This window comes from Fringilla coelebs (genome assembly GCF_963513975.1).
Source record: "Fringilla coelebs genome assembly, chromosome: 20".
Taxonomy (NCBI): domain Eukaryota; kingdom Metazoa; phylum Chordata; class Aves; order Passeriformes; family Fringillidae; genus Fringilla; species Fringilla coelebs.
In genome coordinates this window covers 1,379,807-1,403,836 of record NC_140046.1, presented here as the reverse complement: position 1 = coordinate 1,403,836, position 24,030 = coordinate 1,379,807, and the positions used below count along the sequence as shown (strand labels likewise).

At 50.4% G+C, this 24,030-nt stretch overlaps 1 protein-coding gene across 1 annotated transcript; it reads left to right on the top strand.

Moving 5' to 3' along the window:
• The first annotated feature begins 1,808 nt into the window (after positions 1–1,808).
• On the top strand, positions 1,809–21,318 carry TADA2A (transcriptional adaptor 2A). Its single transcript, XM_084218857.1, has 16 exons — positions 1,809–1,853; positions 2,612–2,832; positions 3,469–3,575; positions 3,803–3,862; positions 4,388–4,479; positions 5,097–5,254; positions 6,509–6,597; positions 7,379–7,451; positions 12,335–12,398; positions 13,749–13,792; positions 14,296–14,406; positions 15,681–15,752; positions 16,415–16,547; positions 17,320–17,363; positions 19,573–19,646; positions 20,937–21,318. The coding sequence occupies exons 2-16, from the start codon at positions 2,808–2,810 to the stop codon at positions 21,120–21,122; spliced, it is 1,332 nt and encodes a 443-aa protein (XP_084074983.1). The 5' UTR covers positions 1,809–1,853; positions 2,612–2,807; the 3' UTR covers positions 21,123–21,318.
• The last annotated feature ends 2,712 nt before the right edge of the window (positions 21,319–24,030 follow it).

Here is a 24,030-nt window from a genome sequence, read left to right as displayed (position 1 = left end):
CCCCTTAAAGCCAAACACCAGCCCACGAGACTCCCCTGGCTCTTGTTTTTAACACAAACATCTTAATTCAAATAATATCAAAGCTTATGAGAAAGTGTTCTGGGTTCTCTGGAGCCTCGGCCAGTTGAAATGTCAGCGGTTATTTGGGACTGAACAGAAATATTTCATCCTTCCATGCTGGGGGACACGCACGTGTGGCTACCGAGCACTCCAGAGCCCGACGCTCTGCAGGAAAAGGTGATTTCCATCGCCACCGTGTGTCCGAGGCAGAAAACGCCACAAAAACTCCACCCAACAGCGCCCAGAAACCCCACCGAGAGCAGGGAGAGAGGCCTGAAAATCCTCCCCCTGATTTCTGTGCGTGGCTGTTGTGTTTCACCTGGGGCTCAGCCTGCACTCCTGCACTGGGCTGCAGGGGAGCAGAAATTATCAGCAAATAATTTCAAATAGCAAATGAAAGTGACCTCACTCAGTAAAACGTCCAAGCAGCAGCGTGTGAGCACTGAAATCATTGCAGAGTATCCACCTGGATCTTCCTGGAGTGCAACTGGAGTGACAAAGGGGTTAGGAGCTGGGCTGAGACCCTCTGGAGCTGCTCCACACGTGCCATGGAGCAGCCATGGGCTGGTGGCACCTTCAGGGCTCTGCTGAGCTGGAAACCACTGGAGCAGATTTCAGAGAAAAAGATTTTTCCTGCCACTGCTCCCTCCAGGAGCCATCAGGGGCCTGTGGCTTCAGCTCAGGTCAGCCAGGAGACATTGTGTCACTAAAATGCTGGTCTGAAAAACCTCTAAGACTCCACAGATTTTTAACGCTCCTTATGAATATTTTTTCATTCCCATGCCAGAGGCATAACAAGAAGACCCTCGACACTGAAATATCTCAAGTGCACAGAAAGCTGCAGGCTTCAGGACAGCATTTTTACCTTGCAGATGCATCACCTTTCCTGGGAAAAGCAGGAACCAGATCCCCACAGGCTGATTCCTTCCCTTAACCACCCAAAGTTCTAACTCCCAGATGCAGGAAAAACCTGTTAGCAGAAGCAATAAATATTTCATTGACATTCCACACTTTGCCTCTCCCAAATTCTAAATTTTTTCCCATAATTTTTCACATGCAAAAGGGAAAGGAAATAGAGGCCAGCATTTTCAATCTTGTTGGTAAATAGCTCAGACAAGGAGCAGAGATGGACAGGGAGGATGACTCCAGACTGCCAGAGGGCAGGCATAGATGGAATATTGGGAAGGAGCTCTGTCCTGTGAGGGTGGGGAGGCCCTGGCACAGGATGCACACCCCTGGCAGCGTCCCAGGCCAGGCTGGATGAGCTTGGAGCACGTGGGACAGTGGAAGGTGTCCGTGCCATGGCAGGGGTGGCACTGGAGGATCCTGAAGGTTCCTTCCACCCAAACCGCTCCGGGATTCTCTGTTATCTCTGTTCTAATCCCCCACAGGGCCAGCTCCTCCCGTACCTGCCTCACAAGGCCATCCACAGTGCCACGGGAGCCCTTTCCCATGGAAATCCCCCCTTCGCCGCCTCAAGAGCCGCCGGGATGCCCCCGAAGGCCGAAGGCCGTCAGGAGCCGGGGGAAGCAGCTCCGGTGACGGTGGGAAGGAGCGCGGGGCCGTCCCGGGCGGTCAGAGGGGCCCGGGGCTGTTCCCCACGGGACACGAGGCTGGCGCGGCCCGCGCCGGTGCCCCGGTCCCGCCGCCCCGGTCCCGCTGTCCCTCAGGCCCCGCGAGGGGCGGGGCGGGGCCTGCGGCGCGCGCCGGCACCGCCAGGGGGCGCGCGCCCCGCCCCGGCGCGTGCGCACGGCCGGGCGCGCGCGCGGGCCCGACCCGCCGCCCCGAGCGAGGTGAGAGGCGGCCCCGGCGGCCCCGGCTCCCCCCGCCAACCCCGGCGGGCCGCACCGGGGCCGGGCCGGGCCGGGCCGCGCCGGGGGGGGAGAGCGGAGAGCGCGGTTCGGGCGGTGGGGGGCGCGGAGAGCGCGGCGCCGGGAGCGCGCGCGCTTCTCACGGAGCCTCGCGGGCCGCGGCGGGGCCGGAGGGGGCGGGGCCGGGCGGGGCCGGGGCGGGGCGCCGCCTGGCGGTGATGGGGAGAGGGGGCAGGCGGGAATGGGGACATGGGAACGGGGACTTGGGGACATGGGGATGTGGGGACATGGGGATGGGAACGGGGACTTGGGGACATGGGGACATGGGGATGGGAACGGGGACTTGGGGACATGGGGATGTGGGAATGAGAATGAGTATGGGGATGGATATGGGGATATGGGGATGGGGATATAGGGGAGTGGGAACTGGAATATGGGGAGAGGGGACTGAGATATTGGGAATGGGAGTTAGGGTGTGGGGAAGCGAGGACTGGGATATGGGGAGTGGGGATTGGAATATGGTGGAGCGGGGATTGGGATATGGGAGCGTGGGATATGGGGAGTGGGGATTGGGATGTGGGGGACTGAGAACTGGGATAGGGGCAGTGGGATTTGGGAAGTCCTTCTGGGAGGTGCAGAGCACTTCCTTGCGTAACCCTCACACATCCATTGCACCAAACCCTCACTTTGGGGTTGCGTCCCCATCACCCCACACCTGTGTGTTGGGTTTCTCCCCGCAGCCTGAGAGGGTCCGTGTGGAATGGGGTCTGAAGGCTGCTGAAGCCCTTCTGCCTGCTGCTCAGGACATCCTCAGGACACCACGAGGGCAGAGCCAGAATTCCCTTTGGGATCCGCAGTTTGGGACCAGGCTCACGCTGTGGGTGCTTGGGCCGGCCGGGTTTCACCCCAAGGAGCACAGCCAGCACCAGGGCAGGGATGGAGCGCCTGGCCTCCTTCAGCAGTAAGTGCCATCACTTAAATCTGCTCAGGAAAAACCTGATGGTACCAGGATCTCTTGGAGCAGTGGGACTTTGGAATCATCATCCCTGAAAGTGCTCAAAAAATGTGTGAATGTGGCACTTTGGGGACGTGCTTTAGTGCTCACAAGCGATGCTGTGTGAGTTTTGTCTGATTTTTCTCTACTTACAATTGAGCTGGTTCAAATCCATTTTCCTGGGAAAAGTCAGAACCATAGAACCACAGACTGATTTGGGTTGGAAGAAACCTTAAAGCCCATCCCATTCCACCCCCTGCCATGGCAGGGACACCTTCCCCTGTCCCAGGCTGCTCTCAGCCCTGTCCAGCCTGGCCTTGGGCACTGCCAGGGATCCAGGGGCAGCCCCAGCTGCTCTGGGCACCTGTGCCAGGGCCTGCCCACCCTGCCAGGGAAGGATTTCTTCCCAGTTCTGCAATCTAACCCTGCTCTGAGTTTGAAGCCATTATAACCCGACAGTCCTATTTACTGAGTTCATTTGAAGTCCATAGGACCATCCTGAGCTGGGATGAGCCCTCAGCTGCCTGGCTGGGCGCAGGGGGGCTGGGGGCTGCCCAGCAGTGCTGTGCCTGTGTGACAGGAGGTTTGCTCTGCTCTCCCCAGGTGACCCTTTCGACAAGCCCCCGTGCCGGGGCTGCTCCTCGTACCTGACGGAGCCCTACGTGAAGTGTGCTGAGTGTGGGCCCCCTCCCTTCCTGCTGTGCCTGCAGGTGAGTGCCAGCAGCAGGGCACAGCTCTCACTGCCCTGACAGGGCCACCCCAGGCTGGCACTGCCACCCCTGCTCTGCAGCACGCCCGCTGGCTCGGGGACAGGGCAGTGACAAAGGGGGCTGGAGGGTGGAGCGTTGAGACAGGGCAGGTGGGCAGAGAATGGAGTTAAAAAAGGGAAAATCTTTTCAGGGCAGAAGTAACACAGTTCTGGTCTTTTGTTCTGCAGTGTTTCACCCGAGGATTTGAGTACAAGAAGCACCAGAGTGATCACACTTATGAGATCATGGTAAATATTCCTTTTGGATAGCACTGCTCAGTCTGGGCTCTCACAGCTTCCCTGGCTTACTCACCTGACACTGAAAGAAGATGCAATTCTTTGATTCAGAGGTTTTACACTATTAAAAAAAGAAAAATATCCACCTGGGACAGAGTGGAGTAGTGGAGTCATTTGCAGCTGCATCTTTTTGTTGTGCCTGGCTGGCACAGTGCCCCTCACTAGACTGACAGTCCTTCAACCAGGCACACTGGCTTCTGTTTCTCTAGGCTGTTTCTTCATCCTCCAAATTAACAATTCCTAAAGTCTCCAGTAGTTCTTCTGTATTTCATGGTTACAGCTGGCAGACACAGCATGTACCAGTATTTGCTGTGGTTGGTTCCCTGAGTAATCCAATAATTATTCAGTCAGGTTTTGTGGAAGTTTAAAGCTACCAGAATGATCTCTGTCTGTGTCACCCTGTGGTTCAGAACTTCTTTGCCCTCTCTGAGGTGGGTTGGAACACAGGATCACAGTTTGTTCTTTTTTCTTCTCCAGACATCTGACTTCCCTGTGCTGGACCCCAACTGGACAGCTCAGGAGGAGATGTCTCTCCTGGAAGCCGTGATGGACTGTGGATTTGGGAACTGGTGAGAGTTCTGTGGTTCAGCCAATTTCAGTCAGTGATGGGCAGGTTTTCCTTTCTTTTCCCTGGATCTCACTGTGGAATTCATCAGTGCACATTGACTGTTCAATGACTTATTGTGGGTGAGACACTAATGCAGCAGCTAAAGGAGGGCTGGAGTATCAGATCCTGTTTTCATGAGCTATCTGTCTCCTCCTTTATTAAAATAGTTGTGTTTAAAGTACAGAACCCCAGAATTCACAGAAGCAGAGCTGAGAGTTCTCAGGTGCACCTTGCTGTCAGAAGTAGGATTGATAACTGGTCACAGAGTTTGCCATTACCTGGAGTCAGTAAAATGTGTTAAAAGCTCTCAAATGACATCAGTAAATTTCAAGCCTGTTAAAGATGTGGCACATTCCATCAGCTTCCCATATGAAAACAGTGAATTCCACTGTTGATGGGCACCCAGAAATGTTCCCTGGCACTAATATGTGAGTGCTGGTGCTGTGAGTGTGAGTTCAGGCACCATCACAGGCCAGTTCTCTGCACACAACCAAAATCACCTTTTCCCACTGGAGAAATTTTAAAAACCCCAACATTTCTGTGTTGTTCACACGATGCCTCCCCCTCTCCCCACTGCAGGCAGGATGTGGCCAACCAGATGTGCACCAAATCCAAGGAGGAGTGTGAGAAGCACTACATGAAACACTTCATCAACAACCCCCTGTTTGCCTCCACGCTGCTGAAGCTGAAGCAGGCAGAGGAGGCTCAGCACCACGAGACAGCCATTCCCTTCCACTGTGAGTATCCAGCCCTGCCAGGACAGGCACCACAGATCATTCCCAGAGGGATAACCTGCTCTGGGGGATGTCAGGAGCTGGGTTCTCTTCACACTGGATGGATTCCTGGGTGTACCACACAGACAAGGCTGCCAGCTCCATGGGCAAGGCAGGAAACAGGGTCTGACCCAAACATCAGGGGCTCAAAAGCAGAAGCTCCTCCACAACCCAGAAATCACCCCAGCAGAAGTTTTGGGTGTTTTATCCCACCCCAAAGCTCCTTCAGGTGTGTCCCTCAGGACAGATCCCAGTGTGCTTCTCACCCTGCACAGCAAAGGGAGCTGAGCAGGGATTTACTTCTGCCTTCAGACATTCCCTCTGCTCCTGTGCACATTTCTGTGCACACAGTGTCCCAGGCCTGACTGCTGATTTAATTTGTCATAAAATCACTCCTTTCAGCTATGCTGATTTCACACCTCTCCCTTGAAAGCTGCCTGTTAAAAAAGTCTGCAGCAAGTTCACAAATTCTCAGTTTTCCTTGCATTTCACATCTTTAGCATTCCCCCAGTCTGGCAGCTGCTCATTCCAGAGCTCCCCAGCCTCCCTGGGCCAGGCAGTTGCTGGCTGGCTGGAGCTTTACATTTCCCAGTAAAGTGGTTAGAGCTAAGCAGCAGGAACTGGGCAATTTTGGTTCTGTCCCTGGCTGTTATTGATATTTTTATGTGCCCTGGGCCAAGACAAACTCCCTGTGCCTCAGCCTGCTTTATCTGTGCCCTGGGACACACAAAGCTCAGCTCCTGCAGGAGGGCACTGTGAGCCTCAGACTGTTATTGTCTGTAAAACACCGAGCTCCTCAGCTGGGAAGGGCTGTAAAAACTGGGAGTTCTCTGCCTCTAATTGCAGCCCTGCCAAGGGCCCCCAGAAGAAGGCAGATTTAGCACTCCTGGTGCTATTAACTAAAGGAACCTGCACGCTGAGCCCCAGGGATCTGCAGAGGTTTACAGGGGGGTGCTGAGCTCCAAAATGCAAAGTTTACATTTTATGACCTGTTTATTACCTTGAATTTGTGTTTGACTCTTGAGAGTACTACCGAGATCTCAGATTGCTGCATTTTTCTCTGGATGAACTCTGTCTTTTCTGACTATAACACTGAATAAAAGCCCAATCAGGGTATTTTTCTTCCACTAATTATTCCCACTTTTCCTGCAAAATAAACACTTATTTACAGATCCTTAAGAGAAGATCTCAAGAGCTGAAAACCTTTGTTTTTTGCAGCTGCTGATGATCCCCCACGGCCCACCTTTGACTCCTTGCTCTCCAGGGACATGGCTGGCTACATGCCAGCCAGAGCTGACTTTGTTGAGGTAAGAAACACTCTCCTCCCATTATTTTAAATTTGCTGCTGGGTGCAGGCTCAGCTCCCACAGCCCTCTTGGCCCCTGCCTGTCCTTGCTGGTGCTGTAGAAGGGCCAGAGGAGGGCAGGGGGCTGAGGGATGCTCCCAGCCCTGTGCTCAGGTGTGAGGAGCAGGGAGCTGCTCTCTGATCCTCCCTCCCAGGGGACATTTTGGTGATTAAAGCCCTGGGTTAATGAGGCCTTTGGTGCCCGAGGTGGCGCTGGTGGCCTGCAGAGGCAGGGCAGGAGCAGAGGCTGCAGGACCTGCTGCTGCCACCAGATGTCCGGCTGTCTGTCCGGCTGTCCGGCTGTCCAGAGATCGGGGCTGGGAATGGGCTGCTGGGCCAAAGGATCAGCTCCAGCACTGTCACCTGCCTGAGGGGAGCACACCCCTGCTCCAGACATCACCTGGGACACCTGCACTGCTTTGGGCATGGAAAAGGCCCCAGTGCCTGCTCCTGTCCTGCTCAGCCCCGCAGGGTTTGTACCTCTGAGCAGAATCTGCACCCAAAATCCCACCCAGGGCTCTCAGGACATCCTGATTTCCATCCCATGAGCTGGCTAATTCCCAGTCACAGCACCCTGCCCAGCTCTGGGCTGCATTCACACCCATCTCCCCAGGCAGAGCTGCCCTGGGCTGTTTGCTGCTCAGGATGGAGCATCCCTGTCCCCAGTCCTGCTGCCTGCTCTGGAGCCCGAGGGCAATGTTTCAGTGCTCGTTAGTGACCATGTGTTAATCACCTCTGAACAGGAGTTTGACAACTATGCTGAGTGGGATTTGAGGGATATTGATTTTGTAGAAGATGATTCAGACATTTTGCATGGTAAGTGCCATATTTTTGTACCCGGTCTGAAAACTCTTTCAGATGCCTGTGCAGCTTTTCATTTCTTTCTCCACACACTTTAAAAGGGAACATACACTTTTAATGTATGGGGTTTCATGTTTGGGTTTTTAATGCATTAAATCTATCAGGGTAGGTGTTAATGCAGGCAGCAGGGAGGTGTGTAGTGTATGTGAAACACATTAGAAGTGTTGGACTCAAAGCTGTGATTTTTCATATGTTCAGCATGCCCTGAGTTAGAGTAGCATCAGCTTTGTGTGACAACTTCCTTTTTATTGTGAGGATGATTTTATGAGCCCAGTTCCTGCTCTGAGTTTCTGTGAACATGCTGCCTTAATCACAAGAAATAACAGGAATTACTGAAGTGACATTTTAATCCACAGAGAGGAGAAGATCCTGCTTTTCCCCACATTTGTAAGTACACACGGGGTTTAGGAGTCCTGTGTTTATGCCTCAGAATTCTGCCATCTGTGTCAGGCAGTTCTGAGCTAAAGCCTTTGCATCCCCTGGAGACAGACAAATCCCTGTTACGTACGGACAGGCTTGGCAGAGTTAAAAAAGCCAGTTTGAAGTGGGGCAGTGCTTGCAGGAGCTTTAGGAATGCACACTGCCCTGGCTCAGGGCAGGTCCTCAGTCCTGTGGCAGCCTCTCCCCTTTCAGCTTTTGTTGAGGCCATGGCAGGGACTCCTCCTGCTCTCTGCTGGGTCCTGGGGAACCAAAAAAGCAAAATAACCTCTTGCTTCTGCCCATGAATGGCAGCTCCACGTTCAGCCCTCCCTTACACCTGCCCTCCTGCCTGCCCCACCCTGCAGGAGCTCTGCTAACTCCTGCTGGAGCTGGATCTGCCTGTGCTCCTGCACATCCTGCAGCAGGGACTTCCACAATCCAATTAGGAGTTCACAATTTAATTATGTGTTGTGTGAAAAAATACTTCCCCCTGTCTGTCCAATATTTTCACTCGATAATTTCATTGGGTGCTCTCTGCTCCATCCCTCAGTTGTCTCCAGTGCTTGGGAAGAGTTGTCAGGCATTTGCTGTGTGCAGAGTGCCTGGCAGAGCTGTGGAGCTGCAGTTTGGGTCTCTGAGCCCTGGAACTCTGGCATCTGCCTCCCCACAGCTGTCCAGATGTGCCCACGTGGGAGGGAAAGCCTGGCAGAAATGACCCCCAGGGTCCAGCCAGCTTCTTTCCTTTTCCTTGGGGAGAGCAGGAATTCTTTTCTAAAGAATCTGGAGTGAGATCTGTCACTCCTGCCATTTAATACAAAAAGAGGCAGGAGCCACATCCTGCCTGTGCTGCAGTTTTGAAGCTGCCCACTTTGCCTGAGAGGATTTTGCAGCCCAGCTGGGCTGCCCATGGGGCAGGAGGTGCTCAGCACAGGGCTCGTGGAGCAGGGCTGGTTTGAGGAGCTCTGGGCTTGGGACAGCCTGGGGGGAAGTGAAAATGGGACAGAAATGGGACAGAAATGGGACACAGGGCTTGAACAATTCCACGGCCCAGAGAAACCCAAATGGGGCCTCACAGCCAAGGCTGGGGCTCAGGTGGGGGAGAAAATCCTCAGTTTGTTTTCCTGCCACGTGTTAAACCTCACTGGGTTCAGGATTAACTTTTGAAAATGACTTTTAAATTGCATTTTCTGCAAGTCACTCAGGCTGGGGCCTGGGACACCCCAGGACAATTTCTGTGGTCTCTCTTTCCTTCTCTTGGTGCACCAGAGCTCAGTGCTGCACATCCCACAGGAATATCTGTGCTTCCCCTGGAGTGGAATTCCCCCTTCTTCCCTTTCTCCCACACTGCTTTTTGTAATATTTTGTAAAAATTATTTTTAAGAAGTTCTAGATCTGAGCTGCTTGACCTCTGTTTTCTGATGTACATCTTTTATATGATACTTTATTTAAAGCTTTATCTCATGTATTTTACCTGTCAGATTTCCCTGCGTCACTCTGAACAAGTTCTTGGTATTCCCACAAGAAAATGCTATTTATTCCAAGGTGGGAAGGCTCCAGGCAGCTTTTGTGAGGATCACAGAACCTGTACCTGTACCAGCTCTTCCCACCTCACAGGAGGTCACAGACATCATTCTGTCACTTCTTGGTATTAGTGAGATGGCAAAAATTTGTATGAAATCTCTCCCATTTCAGTTCAATTCTGGAACTGTTCTCTTTTGTTCAGTGCTGGCAGTACAGTAAGGACATGCAAATACATATTGCAGTTACACAAAAACATAATGGACAGATCAAAAGCACCAACCAGTTACAAGCCTAATTCAGCCCACAGTGCTTGAATATTTCATGAACTACAAGTTTTCATCAGGCTGAATTAGAACGTTGGTAATTTATCTTTTTCCCAGCTATTTTTCCCCCCTTCTCATGTAAATGATTTTTCACTTCTAACACTGCAAAGTAATTGCTGAAACCACAGATTTCGAAGTGAGTGGAAATAGGCTGCAACTGGCAGGGAAGTGTGAAGTGGAGCTGCAGGGCAGTCTGTGAGCAGTGTTTGCTCCAGAGGCAGGTGGAGCTGCTTGCCAGGGTCCTGCTGGGCTGCAGGGTGCCTGGCTCTGCACTGCAGCCCTTCAGCTGGTCCCCAGCCCAGCACACACTGCTCCCCCAGGCTGCTCCCTGGGCTTAGTTTGCATTCTTGCCATTATCTGAGCCTGTTCAGGTTCTCTCCATGGAACAAAGCTCTCACTCATGAGCGTCCCACAAACTTCCCTGCACACCAAGTGAGGCTGCAGAGGAATGAAAAGCAGAGAAACTGTTTTGGACACACTCTGGAGAAACCAAAATATTTGGGTTTTTTTGGAGTGGAGGAAGGAGCCTTGAATTGCTGCCTATCAGTGGGGCCTTCAGAGCCTTATCAGAGCCTTATCAGAGCCTTATCAGAGCCCAGAGTGGACAGTGAGAGGGGTCAGCTTGGGGTGTCTCACCCCAGCAGCAGCAGCCTCCCTGCAGGGGCCAGGGCAGCAGCACAGCAGATCATTCATTGCCATTCCCCCAGCATCTCCTCTCTCATTTCCATGCTCCGAGGGGCACTGGAGCAGGCAGAGTTATTCATGCATTCCAGAGCTGGAGATGCCTGTCCTGCCTGAGTCTGGCTGTTAAAAACAAAAGCCCCTCCAGAAGGGCTTGTGGCAGAAATGCTCATTTCTCTGGGAGCAGAAGCTCCGTTTTTTCCCTTCATTTGTTCCTTCCTCTCCCCAGCTGATCATCATTTCTTTAGAATATTGTGCACCTAGGTGAAAGCATCAAAACTCCACGGTTAGAGGTGCATAATTACTTGTGATATTTATAGAGGTTCTCCAGTGCAGTTTCTGCATGTACTTATTAAGTTCTGCCCACACAAACCCCAGAAAATAACAAGTTGGCTGAGCTTGCAGAGGGTTTCAAAACTACAAAAATATTTTCTGTAAATTGGCTCCAATTCCAGCCCTTCCTAATGGATTTCATTCATGTTTAACTTGCTGCATTCCCAATTTCTTGTCCCCACATTTTAGCACGAAGGAAAATTTGCTGTCTCTGCTTGTTCTTAAATTAGGAAACTTCAATCCCTCGCTGTGAAAATACACAATGATGCTGGAAAATGCAAGAAATTTGGAAAAACAAGGAGGAATATTGCAGCACCCCTCCTAGCTCACACAGAATCCTTTACTCCTAGATTAATATCAGAGCAATTTGGGACAAACTGAAGGATTTTTATTGGGATCAAGCTCCTGAATCCCCACAGCCTCTGGGCTTTGTCCCTGTTTGTATGAAATTTGATTACCCAGAGGGATGCAGGGATGCATTTCCCAGAGGCTGGGGCTTCCTGGTGTTTACACCTACATACATATTTAAGATAGACAGAGAACCACACTTTTTAATTGCATTATTAATTATTAATCTGAGAGTACAATCAGTAAACTGCCACTATCAGTTTTGCTCTTTTTGTGTAACTACAGGGAGAAATGGATCCTGGGTTCTGTCCCCCTTGGGCCACCCCAGTTCCCCTTTTTCCAAAATCTGGTTGTTGTGTCACAGCCTCCAAACCACTGCCAAGCCTTGAGCCTCTTCCTTCTGAGAGCACATGGAAATTATTAACATAAATTTTAAAAAAACCAAAAAACATTAAAAATCAGCCACCTCTACACTCATTGAATAATCTAGAAATTGTGTGTTATCCAACAGAGTAAGGGAAGGGAAGGTGATAGGTGTCTCTTTATCTTGTCTTTCAAGAATTTACCCAAAAAAAAACCAGTTTATTAAGCTGATGGCTGCAGGAAAAAGGAGCTGCAGGCTGTGTGAGTGGCTCAGCCAGGCTGCAGGCAGGTTTGATTTTGGGAAGGATGTGATTTCTAATGAGCAGGGCTTTTTCCTGGGCTGCTTCACATTGTCCTAACTATTCTTTGATCTCCTGGCAGACAGATAAGTTTGGAAGTTAACAAGCTGGAATCTTCCAGATGTCTCTAACAACTGTAGCAAAGGCTCCTTTGAGTCCTCACAGTCAGAACTGTGTCTGCTTTTTGGAGTTCCCTGTTCTGGGCAAACATCTCTGCCCAAAGATGACACCTCAGGAGAAGGAACACTTGGCTGTTGCATGTATGAAGGAACAAATATTTGCAGATAGCAGAACAGTCCAAGAAGGAGGAGGAGAGGAGTTCTCAGGACCTGCCCAGGTTCATGTTGGCATCACTGCATTTCCAGTGATGAATTTGGCAGGAGGAAGCAAAGGAAACCTTCCCCAGGTAGCAAGGGCTGCGCTGAGCTGATGCCCCTGTAAAATTGCCTGAGGATTTTTAAACCATTTCAGCCTAATGTGAACATAAAAGCTTGAAATTCAGCCTCCTGCAGTGATTGCTTATGAATTCTTTAATCTTTGTGTTTTGCAGCTCTGAAGATTGCAGTTGTAGATATCTATCATTCCAGGTTAAAGGAGAGACAGAGACGGAAAAAGTGAGTTTTGAAGCAGCCACTGTGCTTTTCCTTCCCTGTGCAATGCTGATGGATTACACATGATGAATTTCCTGCTTCAAAAAGATCCTGCCAGACTGTGACTGATTGCTGGACCCCCACTTTTCCCCCAGAAATATTTGCATCATTATTTTTAAATCCTAGTGGTCCCTAAGTTAGTTTTCCATGCTGAAGATAACTCAATTGCTGACGTGGGCTTGAATAATTTATTCAACTCATTTGACAGCATTCTAGAATGACTCAATCTATTAATTAAATTAAGTTTTATTATAACTTTGAAGTACTTTGTTCAATATTTAAAATTATATCTTGCTGGATTACTCCATACTGGAAGGATTAGTGATTTAAGTGAGGCTGCTCCAGTCCTTCTCATAAAACTACACAGTTCTGCTGAGTGACAGGAAGGACTGACCTGGTTCTTTATAATTCATAAATAAAAAGTATTTATGTGGTGTAATTTCCATGATAATCAATCTTGTCATACTAAAGGAAAGTGCTGCAGGGCTCTCCATAACTCTTGTGGTTACAGCAGTGTCAGGTTTTGTGAAGTTTCAACAGCAGGATGGGACTAAAGTCTGGAAAATGCCACAGAAGTCCCTGATGTCACTGTCAGAAAGGTGACTGTGCACGGGACAGGAAGGCTTTGTGCACAGCAGAGGAAATGTCATGGATTTTACAGAGCAAGTTCTGGGCTGACCTTGCCAGCCCAGCTCTGTGGTATCTTGTTTTTCAGAGTGGAGTCACCCCAGAGCAATGAGCACGTGGCACTGCTCACCCTGGTGACAGAGGGATTTGTCAGGCACCTGGTCTCCCTCTGCTCCTTCCCTGATCCAGCAGGAGCAGTTCAAGCCCAGAGTTACCTCCACCACCTCTTTAAAACCCAGGCTGCCATGGAAAAATGCCTTTCTGCTGTCCCAGTGGTGGCATTTCCAGTCCAGCTCTACCCTGTGCTTAGCAGAGGGAAGTTTGTCTCTCTCTGAAGCTGGAAATGATGTTCATGAGACATTCATTACCTCTGATTTTGGAAGGACAAGTTATGAGATGCTGTAGATGTGAAATCTGTGCCTAAAGAAGCAATTTCCAACCTTTAAAGTGATTGCAGCTCCCTTTGTGCTCAGTGCTAATGCACACCACTGTCCAAAATTTACCCTGATTAAAGACACACTGCATCATGTTTCCATTCCAGCCAGCCCAGGGCTTATGGAAATTTCATTCATGTTTAGTTTTAGACTCCTCTGATGGTCTAAATCAAAGTTTCTTCTGAAGCCTTTGTGTTTGTGAGGCAATGCAGGAGTAATGGCCTTTATTAATATAATTTTCTTTCATTTCCAGAATTATAAGAGATCATGGCCTGATCAACCTCAGAAAATTTCAGAGTGAGTATCAGGTGTAACTGCTTGACTTCACAGTGGCAAAACTTCACACATTCACCACTTCCAGGTCACCAGTGTGGTTTGTTCATACTGGAACATATTCAGATGTTCTGAATTCCAGCAGATTTCCTGCCCCAGCTGTCTCCAGCCGTCTGGTTCTAACTGCTCCCAGCCCAGTGTTTTAGTTCTTGCCTCAAAATTGCTCTTCAGAAGCATTTGGGCTCTGCTGAGTGGGGAAAAGGGGGAAGGTGAAACCCAGGCCTTTTAAGTGCACCTCACTCTTGTGAGAAATGACTGAGCAGCATTTAAATACCACCCTTTATGCCTTAAGGACTTGAAGGGCCGTCACTTCTGTCACTTTTTACTCAGCAGTTTGTAGCTGTGGCACCAGAAAGGCCCAGATGTGGATTTTGGGGCAGTGCCTGGGCTGGGGCTCCCAGCAGCCCCCCCAGAGGCGTTTTCCCCTGGCAGCAGGGGTGGTGACATGTGGCACTGTGTCCCTGCAGTTCTGGAGAGGCGCTACCCCAAGGAGGTGCAGGAGCTGTACGAGACCATGAGGAGGTTTGCGCGCATCCTGGGGCCCCTGGAGCACGACAAGTTCATCGAGAGCCACGCGCGTGAGTCAGGCAGGGCTGCAGCCCTGCTCCCCACAGCCCTCTCCTGGGGGCAGGAGCTGCTCTTCCTCCTCCTCCCCCATCTGGAAAACAAACACATCTGTGGTTTGATATGTTGAACGAGCAGCCAGTGGGTTTTTTCCACTAAACTGTGTCCGAGCTCTTTGTTTGAGTTCGCAGCCGACTGAACATTCTGGTCACGTGTTAGAGGTAATATTTTTTTATCTAAAGAGCACTTTTTATTTACTGGGACTCTGTATCAGGGGAAGAATAAAATCCTATATTATGTCTGTGTGGAGAGATTGGGAGCTGGCAGCAAAGTGAATTCTTTGAAAGACACACGTTAAAGTACTTAATGTCACATAATTATATAGTGCAGTGGTCATTATGTCCTTACCTTAGGGGAGAGGCATTGTTCCATCCCTGAATCACCCCACAGCCTGCATTTAGGCAGATTCCAGCCCGACTCACCACATCCTGCTTCACTCTGTGACTTAAACTGGGACAGTTGTTGCTCATTAGAAAGAACAAAGCATTTACGAAGTTGTGCCCGTGTTTTCAGGACACCCGGTGTGAAATACCAAAAGCATGATCCTGCAAAGTCATGAGTGCTGCATGGGAGTGCTGCTCCTGGAACCTGGTTTTGTTGTTGTAGTGGCTGCAGATCCTCAGGTGAACCTGGCAGGTACAGGCACTACACAGGTCTCCTGAGCAGCAGCAGGAAATAAATTCACAAGGAAACTTGCTCCCTGTAAAAGTGAGCAGTGCTGGAAGGCAGCTGATGAAAGCAACAGACAGGAAATATCTCTGAGCAAAAGAAACATTTCATAATTTCATCTTCCTGACTGCAGGAAAAAAATTGTCTGCAAGGAAAAATTTTGGAAGGTCCAGCTAGGAAAATCATAGTTCCAAGAGAATATTTGATGTATAAGGAGCCTGGCTGGAGCAGTTCCTCAAAGCTATTGAAATGCCTTCTAGAAATCCACATTATTGTTATTTGCCTTGTCTAGGGTATGGCAAAGGGACTGTCAAAGCATGAAGAGAAAATGCCTTTTCAGAGCACAGAAATTCTAGAAACCAGCTGAAATCTGTGACCAAGGAGCATGGGGACAGAGAGATACTGAGATCTTGTGGAGGGAGGTTAACCCTGGCTGTGGTTTGTGTGTTCAGAGCTGAGCTGTGCAGGCAGATAACAAAGAGCCACATTCCCAATCCACCCCACTGACCCACTTTTGCTTTTTTGGTTTTCCCTCCTGCCACCTCGTGGGGTCCAACAGTGGAATTTGAGCTGCGCAGGGAAATAAAGAGACTCCAGGAATACAGAGCAGCAGGAATCACCAATTTCTGCAGTAAGTACCTGATGCATTATTCAGCCCATTCCCATCCATCAAGGAAGGGCAGGATGATTTTACAACATTCAGGATGTGTTGAATAAAAAGGCACTTAGCTCAGAGAGGCTCTGGAGCTGAGCAAGGCTTCAGCAATGATGCACTGTCCAGCTGGGCTGGTTTAGAGCTGATCTGAGCCATCAGCCTGGAGATGACAGTGTCTAACACAGCTCTGCTCTGGGCAGCACTTTGCAAAAGCTTCATTAAAACATATTTATGTCATGGCACAGTGGTCTCAGGGCTTTATCTTGGGATGATTTCTCTGCCTGTCGACACCTGTGACATCTGGAGAGAGGCCTAAGACCTCCACATAACAAAATGGCCTGGTTTATCCTGGAATTAGATCATGGAAGCCTTTTTTCTTTGGTTTTGGCCTGAAATTAACAGGGGGAAGGGTGCAGGGTGGAATCTGATCCCTTCTGGTGCCAAGGGGTCACGAGGAGGGAGAACAGCAGAGGCTGGGTGGAGCAGAGACCTCCCCAGAATCTCCTGCAGCAGGGACAAGCTTGTGCTTTGGGAGTGGCAGACTCCTGACCTCCCCAAAATCTCCTGCAGCAGGGGAGAGGCAGTCTGGAGGGCTGTGGGGAGGCAGGTGGTGAGGGCAGGCTGTGTGTGTGCCGCAGGTGCCCGGACCTACGAGCACCTGAAGAAGAGCCGTGACGAGGAGCGGCTGAAGCGCACCATGCTCTCGGAGGTGCTGCAGTACATCCAGGACAGCAGCGCCTGCCAGCAGTGGCTCAGCCGCCAGGCAGACATGTAAGCACTGCCAGGGGAGCCTGCCCCAGCCTGGCACTGCCCCCACAGCTGCCAGGGGCGCTGGGAGGGGTCCCTGCCCCTGGGAGCCACGCGCTTCGAGGTCCCGTCCAGCCCAGACCTTCCCGCGATTCTGTGGTTCAGTTTGCCAAAAGCCAACACATTTTCCTCCCTGATAGTAACAAATCCCTTCCCAGTTTATCAGCCTGCAGAATTCAGAAGGGCAGAAGAGTGGGTGACAGCAATAGTGCTGGTTGAGTGCAGGCGAAGGAGGGACTCAGACCCCTCAGTTTTCTCAAATTTATATTTCAGGAACTGAGCTGCTGTTCGTAAAGTCACGGAGGGAAATGAGCTCTTTATGGATAGTAATGAGGGCACAGCTGATGCCTGAAATATTTCAGATGATTTTAGATGTAGCAGCATTGTTAATGTGTCATCACCCTGCACGAGCATTTGGATTTAAGGAACAAACATAAAGGAAGTGCATCCTGTGTGCAGGAGGTGGTTTGGAACTTCCCCACTCAATCTCCACTGGATTTTTAATTGTGTGCCCCTCCACATTGCTTTGTTGGGTTTTTTAACAGGTTTCAGACGTATTTTTCAATGTGGGAACACTAAATATTTATAAATCCTGTTAACTCCTAGTCAGGGCCTGGGTTATGCAAGTTGAATTGTATAATTATTACAAGTTGTGGAAGAAGCACTTTCAGGGCCATCACATGCAGTTATTCTTTAAAAAACATGAAGGCAATTTGAAAATTTCCTTTCTTTTCAGTGATTCTGGCCTGACTCCCACGGTACCAGTTCCTTCAACTACAGGTAAGTGTTAGATGATGTCTGCCAAAAACCCACTAATATTTCTCTGACAGCTTTTTTCTGACTTTTTCTCAAGTGCCAAAGTGTCAGTCCTCAAGCCTCACGGTTAAGCACTGCTTAAGTCAACATCACATCAATCTGCAAGTCATTCCACTCACATATCCTGCAGGATTTTTTGCTGAATTTCTAGATTTTTCTGACTAGAGGTCAAAACCCATCCTAAAGCTACATTAGCAAGTCAGGAAACAAAAGAATTTGCACAGTCTGTAAGCATAAATCAGGGTTTTTTCCACCAAGAGGACCCCATCTCCTTTCAGTGCCCCGTCAGGACAGATTCAGGGGTCAGTCAAGGTCCTCATGAACAAGACTTAAATAAATTCCCATCCCATTTGTTGAGGTCATGGGGTGACTGAGACTGGGATAAAGTTTTACTGCAAAGTTGTTAAATGTTGCCAGGCAAAATGGCTTTGGCTCTGTCCCACACCCAGTTTTTATGTGGATGCTGTTGAACCACTTGAATCAAGCCTCTCAGAGGTGGACACTGGGTTTATATGTTCTTCCTCATTTCTTCCTGGTAAATTTGGGTCAGGATCCAAAGCAGTGAGTCAGGGCACTGTTCTGAACCTGTCTGGTGATTGCTAAGATCTGGTATTTTGGAGTAAAAATCAGCTTTGTGTATCTCAGGGTCCGTGGAGGGAGGACAGTGTCTTCCATCTGAAGGTCTGGAATGAGAGATGAACTTCCTTGCTTGTCAAGGATCCAGTGTCCCATGAAGGGGATTGTGTTGCCTGTGGAGCTGTGATAGCTCACAGTGTTTACAAGCAGCATCACATGTGGAACAAAACCCAAACAGAATACCATAGAGTTGCTAATTAAGCAAACATCCTGCCCAGGGATGCTGGGGAAGAGCTGCCACGTGGCTCTAATTAAAGGCTGCATCACTCTGAATATACAAGAGGGCAAATTAATGCTTCACTTCTAGATTCTGAGCTCTTGACTTTGCAGCCTCGATATGTTTTATTTAATGCAGTTTGTGTGTGTGTGTGTGGTATTTTCTGGGTTTATAAAAGAGTAAAACTGAATTCTGTCATGTCCCTCCTAGCACAGTGGCCCCATGCCATGGGAAGGGGGAGCAGTGCTGAGAAATAACTTCCTTTACACCTCCCACAGACTCACACTCCAGCTTCTCCCCAGTCCCCCAGCTCCCTCTGCTCAGCTCCTCACACCCAGCCAGATCCCTTCTGTTCCTGCAGATGCCCAGGAGACACAGAGACTTCCCAGTGCCAGGGGCAGGACCTGGCCAGGGCAGGATTCTTGGGAAAAACAAATTTTTTTTGCACATTTCCCAAGGTCTCATCACTTCACCAAATTTGGGGAGTTATCCTGGGATAGACACCTATCTCTAACAGTGCTAAATATGCAGCCCACAGCACAGGGTGAGAGACTTTTTCAATGTGAATAAATAACCCAAACTTTGTCCTGAGCTCTGCAAGTTGCAAAAAAAAACACCCCAAAACAACTACTAGGAAAAAAAAAAGCTGTCTGCAAGCAGAGAGCCCTTGTGAAAGTTTAGGCTATGCCAGGTAAGGGCAAAGTAAACAATAACTTATAACTGTTGTTTATATAATGATATAGAAACAATAGTGAAAGTGATAAACACCAGATGAGCTTGTGATAAATATTTCTTCAGAACTGTTCATCCTAACAGACAACAAATCAATCCCCAGACTGCATTTGCCTTGCAATACCTGAATGGTATTTAAAGGCATTTGAAGAGCACTCTGCCTCATGAAACTGTCAGTAATGCCAGAGAGAAATTGGCTTAATCACAGCAATAAAAAGTCTCATCATCCTTACAAGGTGCTGGTTTCAGCACACCTGGCACACCCTCCCTGCAGCTGGGACAGTCAGGAGGCTCAGCCCAGCTGAGCCATGCCTCATGCCAGTCTGACACAAAGCTTTTGTCCTGCAGTTCCTCCCAAAAACCAACAGCTCACGAGTCTCATGCAACATTCACAGAGCTTCAAATTGCAAAACCAAACCTTTTGTGGCATCAGCAGAGCTTTCTGCTGAGCCCTGAATAACCCTGTCTGTAAACACTTGGCTGCAGCTGGGTTGAACTGCCTCCCTGGCAGAGCCCAGGAGCAGCCACCCCATGCTCCTCTGGTTCTCTCAGAGCTTTTCTGATGGAGCTTTTCCTCCTCACCCCCAGGCAGACGCAGTGCCCCGCCGCTGAACCTCACCGGCCTGCCCGGCACCGAGAAGCTCAACGAGAAGGAGAAGGAGGTGAGGAGAGGATGGAAAGATCGTCTCCATGATGTGTGTCTGCACAGCACAGGGCTGCCCACACCACGTCTGGGGAGCTGTGAATGTCACCTCAGTCACAGGCCCTGACTGCTCTTCCTTTCTCACAGAAATCATTCAGGTTTTCCAGTTGGCTTCTCAGTCTCCTGTGCTACACACGCAGCACAAACGGGCAGATTGAGCAAAGGAAGGAGCAGAGCACCAGGGTGTTATTTGGTGCTGTGACAACATCCATCTCCCTGCTCTGTGAGGCTGGGCTGAGCACAGGGGTTAATTTTTCTTAATCAGTACTGGTTGTCTTTCAGCCCAGTGCAGGCCTGTCCTCTAACTCAGTGAACAATATTGAAATAAGAGATTATTATTTCTTAATAGAAATCCTGAGGTGTCCTTAGGCAGGTTGCAGTGCCCGTGAAGCACAGCTGTACCTCAGCCTCCCCTCTGTGCTTGTTTCCCTTGGCTGGAGCTGGCAGCATTGGGAATCAGCTCCTGGCTTTGGTGGAACTGGCATTTCTGCTCCATTCAGCACGGGAATAATGGTGGCAGGACATCAGTGTGTGTGTGGAATCTGATTTCCTGGTCAGCTGAGACAGAAAGTCTGAGGGCTGAGGAATTCTGCAATTTCCTATCCATGAGGAATGAGCATGAAGCATTTCCTTATTAAAGGGAGGAGACAGACAGTTTCTCCAGCAGGAGCAATGCCATGCTCCTGGAAGGCAGCTGGAATTTGGGAGCTGAGCAGGAGCTGTGCCGCCAAACAGCTCAGGGGCTGTGCAGAGCCATTCCTTACCAAACTTCCAAGCACGGAATGCCTTCCCTGCACAGCTTCCATGCCAGACTTGTGGAGGGGGAGCTGCTTTTGTAGAAGGTATTAGAGCCTGAGTCTGCAGGGGATTAGCAGCCAGATGCCCTCCCTGGCTCCTGGCCAGCCAGCCCAGTTGCTGCTTCCAAGTGTGGCATGTGTGCTTCCCGGGCTTGGGAAGGAGCAACGCCCACACAGGACACACTCAGAGCTGTGCTCCTGCCAGCCCAGGGCTTGCTTTCATCCTCCTCCTTTATTTTTCCATCAGGAATGTTTGTGAATGCAGCAGCCAGCAGGCTCCTCCCCTCCCTACCTGTGGATCCAAACAGCATTCCCGTGTGCCTGCCCTGTGCAAGGAAACACTGGAAGTGTTCTCAGGAAAATACTCCCCGTGCTCCTCCCCCAGCAGGGCTCTGGGAATGGAAGAACATGACAAGTGTTGGTGTTTATTAACTTCACCTTTTGTCTTGCAGCTCTGTCAGATGGTGAGGCTGGTCCCTGGAGCCTATTTGGAATATAAAGCTGCTTTAGTGAACGAGTGCAACAAACAGGGAGGCCTGAGACTGGCGCAGGCTCGAGCCCTCATCAAGATTGATGTGAACAAAACCAGGAAAATCTACGACTTCCTGATCAGAGAAGGGTACATCACAAAGGCCTGAGGACAGGCAGCAGTGCTTGGCTGGAGCAGGCAGATGTGGAGAAGCTTTGAAGTCGCTTTGACAGCGCTGAAAGATTTCACCAGTGTTGAATGAAGGACATTTCCCTTTGTTTAAAACCTTTCAGGGTTTCTTTTTTTCCCTTTTTTTTTTTTTGTAAAAACAAGTAGGGAGCTTTGTTAAATTGCATGAATGCTGACATTTGTCTGGGTTCCTTTTGACTCTGCTGTTGTCAGGATTCCTCTGCCTCGCAGCGCTGGGAAGGATCATGTGCCATAGAAGCTGATCTTAAACGTGAATGGGCATTCATTCCTCACACCTCCTGTGGCTGCAGAGAGCATCACCGTACCTCTGTGCTGCTGGTGACAAAGAATAAAGACACAGTCACACTTTTTGCAGTACAGGGTATAGAAATGCAGTCCCTCCCTCCTTGTGTTCCTTCCTAAATCAGCAGCAGCTCTCAGAGGCGACAGCACGTGCCCGAGGGTGTAAAAATAGAGCTTGCAGTGGTCCAGTCTTTTTAACTTAATTGTGATAAAGGATGGGAAAGGACGTGGCAGGGAAGCTCCTCAACAGTTGTTTCTTTTATGTGGTATTAGCACATATCCCAGCAGGAGGGCTCTGCACAAACCAAGGAGCTTGGATCCTGCTCCCCCCGTGATTTGGGGGTGTCAGGTTAAATATAATCCCTCAATTTCAGTCTTCTGCTCCTTGGGAAGGCTGGAAGCTACAGCCACTGCAGCTTTTGGGAACAGGAATAAAAAGGTTCTCGGGACCCTGATGTTCTCCCACAAAAAAGGAGTGAAGCAGCTCCTGTTTGTGAGGTTTTGTTCCCTCAGCATTACCAGAGACAGGCCTGAGGAGGTGCCACAAGTCACTGCTCAAACACAGCCCCCATGCCATCACCTGATCCAGGAGCTTCAGTACCAAGCATTGGGATTTGGCAGTCAGTTGGATGATGAAGATGGTTCTCTGCAGGTGCAGCTTGTGTGTTTATTGAACGGTGAATTGTTTGTCAGACAGCTTCCTGCTAAGGTGTAATGCTGGAGTAATGTCCCACAGGAAAGCTGGGAGCCAGAGCAGGTGGGGTGTTGGATGCTCCCAAGTTTGGGATCTCTTGGAACAGCCTAACTGAGCTACAGCTGCACCAGTACCTGTCTAAGGTGTTGAGGTTTGGGTTGTTGTTTGTTCCCCAAGAGTAATTATCCTGTGCACATGAGGTGCCATTGAATATGAAGTATTTTGGTTTGTAATAAAATCAAAATGACTTGAAACAATCTTACATCCACGTCCCCAGACTCAGAGTGAGACTGTAAAGGTCACACAGCTGCCTGGATCTATATCCATCAGCTCCTCACCAGGAGAGAGGAGATAAACCCCAGCAGTGGCTGTGGGCATGCAGCCACTGCATTTCCTAGCAAATATTACTGTTAAAGAGAAGCAGCAGTAATAAACGACGTGTTGGAGATTAAAGTCCAGAAACTGAGAATGGGGATGCCAAGGGAAAGGGCACAGTAAGCTGTAAAACCTTGGGAATGTTTTTCCCACTTGTCTTTTAACAATTAACAGCCAAACTGCCTTTCTTTTGCCCAGCCCTTCAGGTGACTGGCACCCAAAGGCAGTAAAGGAGCCGAGGGCGCTGCAACCATCCTGGGGTTGGTTTTGGTGGGCTGGGAACACCAGCCCTGGCTGCACTCCAGACTCAAAGCTGGGGGATGCAGATCCTTAATTACAGACTCGGGTGGCCATGGGACATTAAATATGGAACCAGGCTGGCGATGGGCACTTTGGGCTGGTGGGACCTGCAGGGTTGGTGACACCAGGGCCGGGTGACGCGGGGAGGCTGCGGCTGCTCCAGCTTAGTCACAGCGCTGAGGTATGCACGGAATGAGTCTTCCCGGGGCTGTGTTATCCGCCTGTCATTAAAGCATCAGTGCTGGGGGCTTTTTTTGGGACTCACAGCTGCCGTCACCCCAGCAGCAAACGCGCTGGGCCCGCTGTGACTCAGCCCGGGGGGTGGGGGCTGCCTGGAGCAGATCCCGGGGGCTCCTCCCGCCCCAGCAGCGGCTCCTGCTCCCCACGGAGCAGATAACGCCGATAACAGCGGCACACAAGGAGCCCTAGTTTAGTGCCTGCTCAAATTCCCATCAGGAGGGGCCTCTGAAACCTAAACCACCTCCTTGGGAGAAAACACCACGCTGGAGCAGCAGCTTTTGAGCCGTGGTTAGAGAAACCCCAGGCTGCCATCCTGGTGAGAAGGGAAAAGGGAAAAAATCCAAACCATGTGGTGATGCCCCATAGTGATCTCTGGCCTTCCAGCAAACTGGCTGGGTGACCTTCCAGGAAAAGCCAGCATGGATTTATTAGTGACTGTGGAGAAGGTACACAAAGTGGCACAGGCAAAGCACATTCCCACAGCCCTGGGTAGGCTGAGCTGCCAGGCCATGTCAGTGCCCCAGCCCCTGATCCCAGCCCAGCCACAGAGCCCAGCCCCAGGCTGGGGAGAGGGGGTCAGGGCAGGACACGGAGCATCCAGAGCACGGCTCTGGCTCACGTGGCTGCTCAGCCCCTGACTCAGCGGGCGAGCACCCGATGAAACTCACCCCACCCTCCCGAGACAAACCAGCACCCTGGCACCCTGGCAGCTCACCCAGGGAGCTGCCAGAACAGCCCACACCGTGGGGTCCCTGCACCACACAGCATCCCCCTGCCTAGCGAGGGGCCAGTCAATGCAGTAAGGGCGCCCCAAATGCAACCAACACAAACAAAAGGCAGCAGAGCTGCTCCTCCTGACCCTCTAGAGCCCACGGCCACCCACAGCCCATCAGAGAGGGACAGCACTTTCCTCCATGAGGCACCTGGGTGGCCAGGGGCAGGCAGGGATCCTGGCGCACAGGGCAGGGCACAGGGA

Coding starts and splice junctions, on each gene's coding strand:
- TADA2A (XM_084218857.1), top strand. CDS start 2,808: ATGGAGCGCCTGGCCTCCTTCAGCA. Junction 6,598..7,378: donor CCAGAGCTGACTTTGTTGAG/GTAAGAAACACT, acceptor ACCTCTGAACAG/GAGTTTGACAACTATGCTGA. Junction 15,753..16,414: donor AGGAATCACCAATTTCTGCA/GTAAGTACCTGA, acceptor TGTGTGCCGCAG/GTGCCCGGACCTACGAGCAC.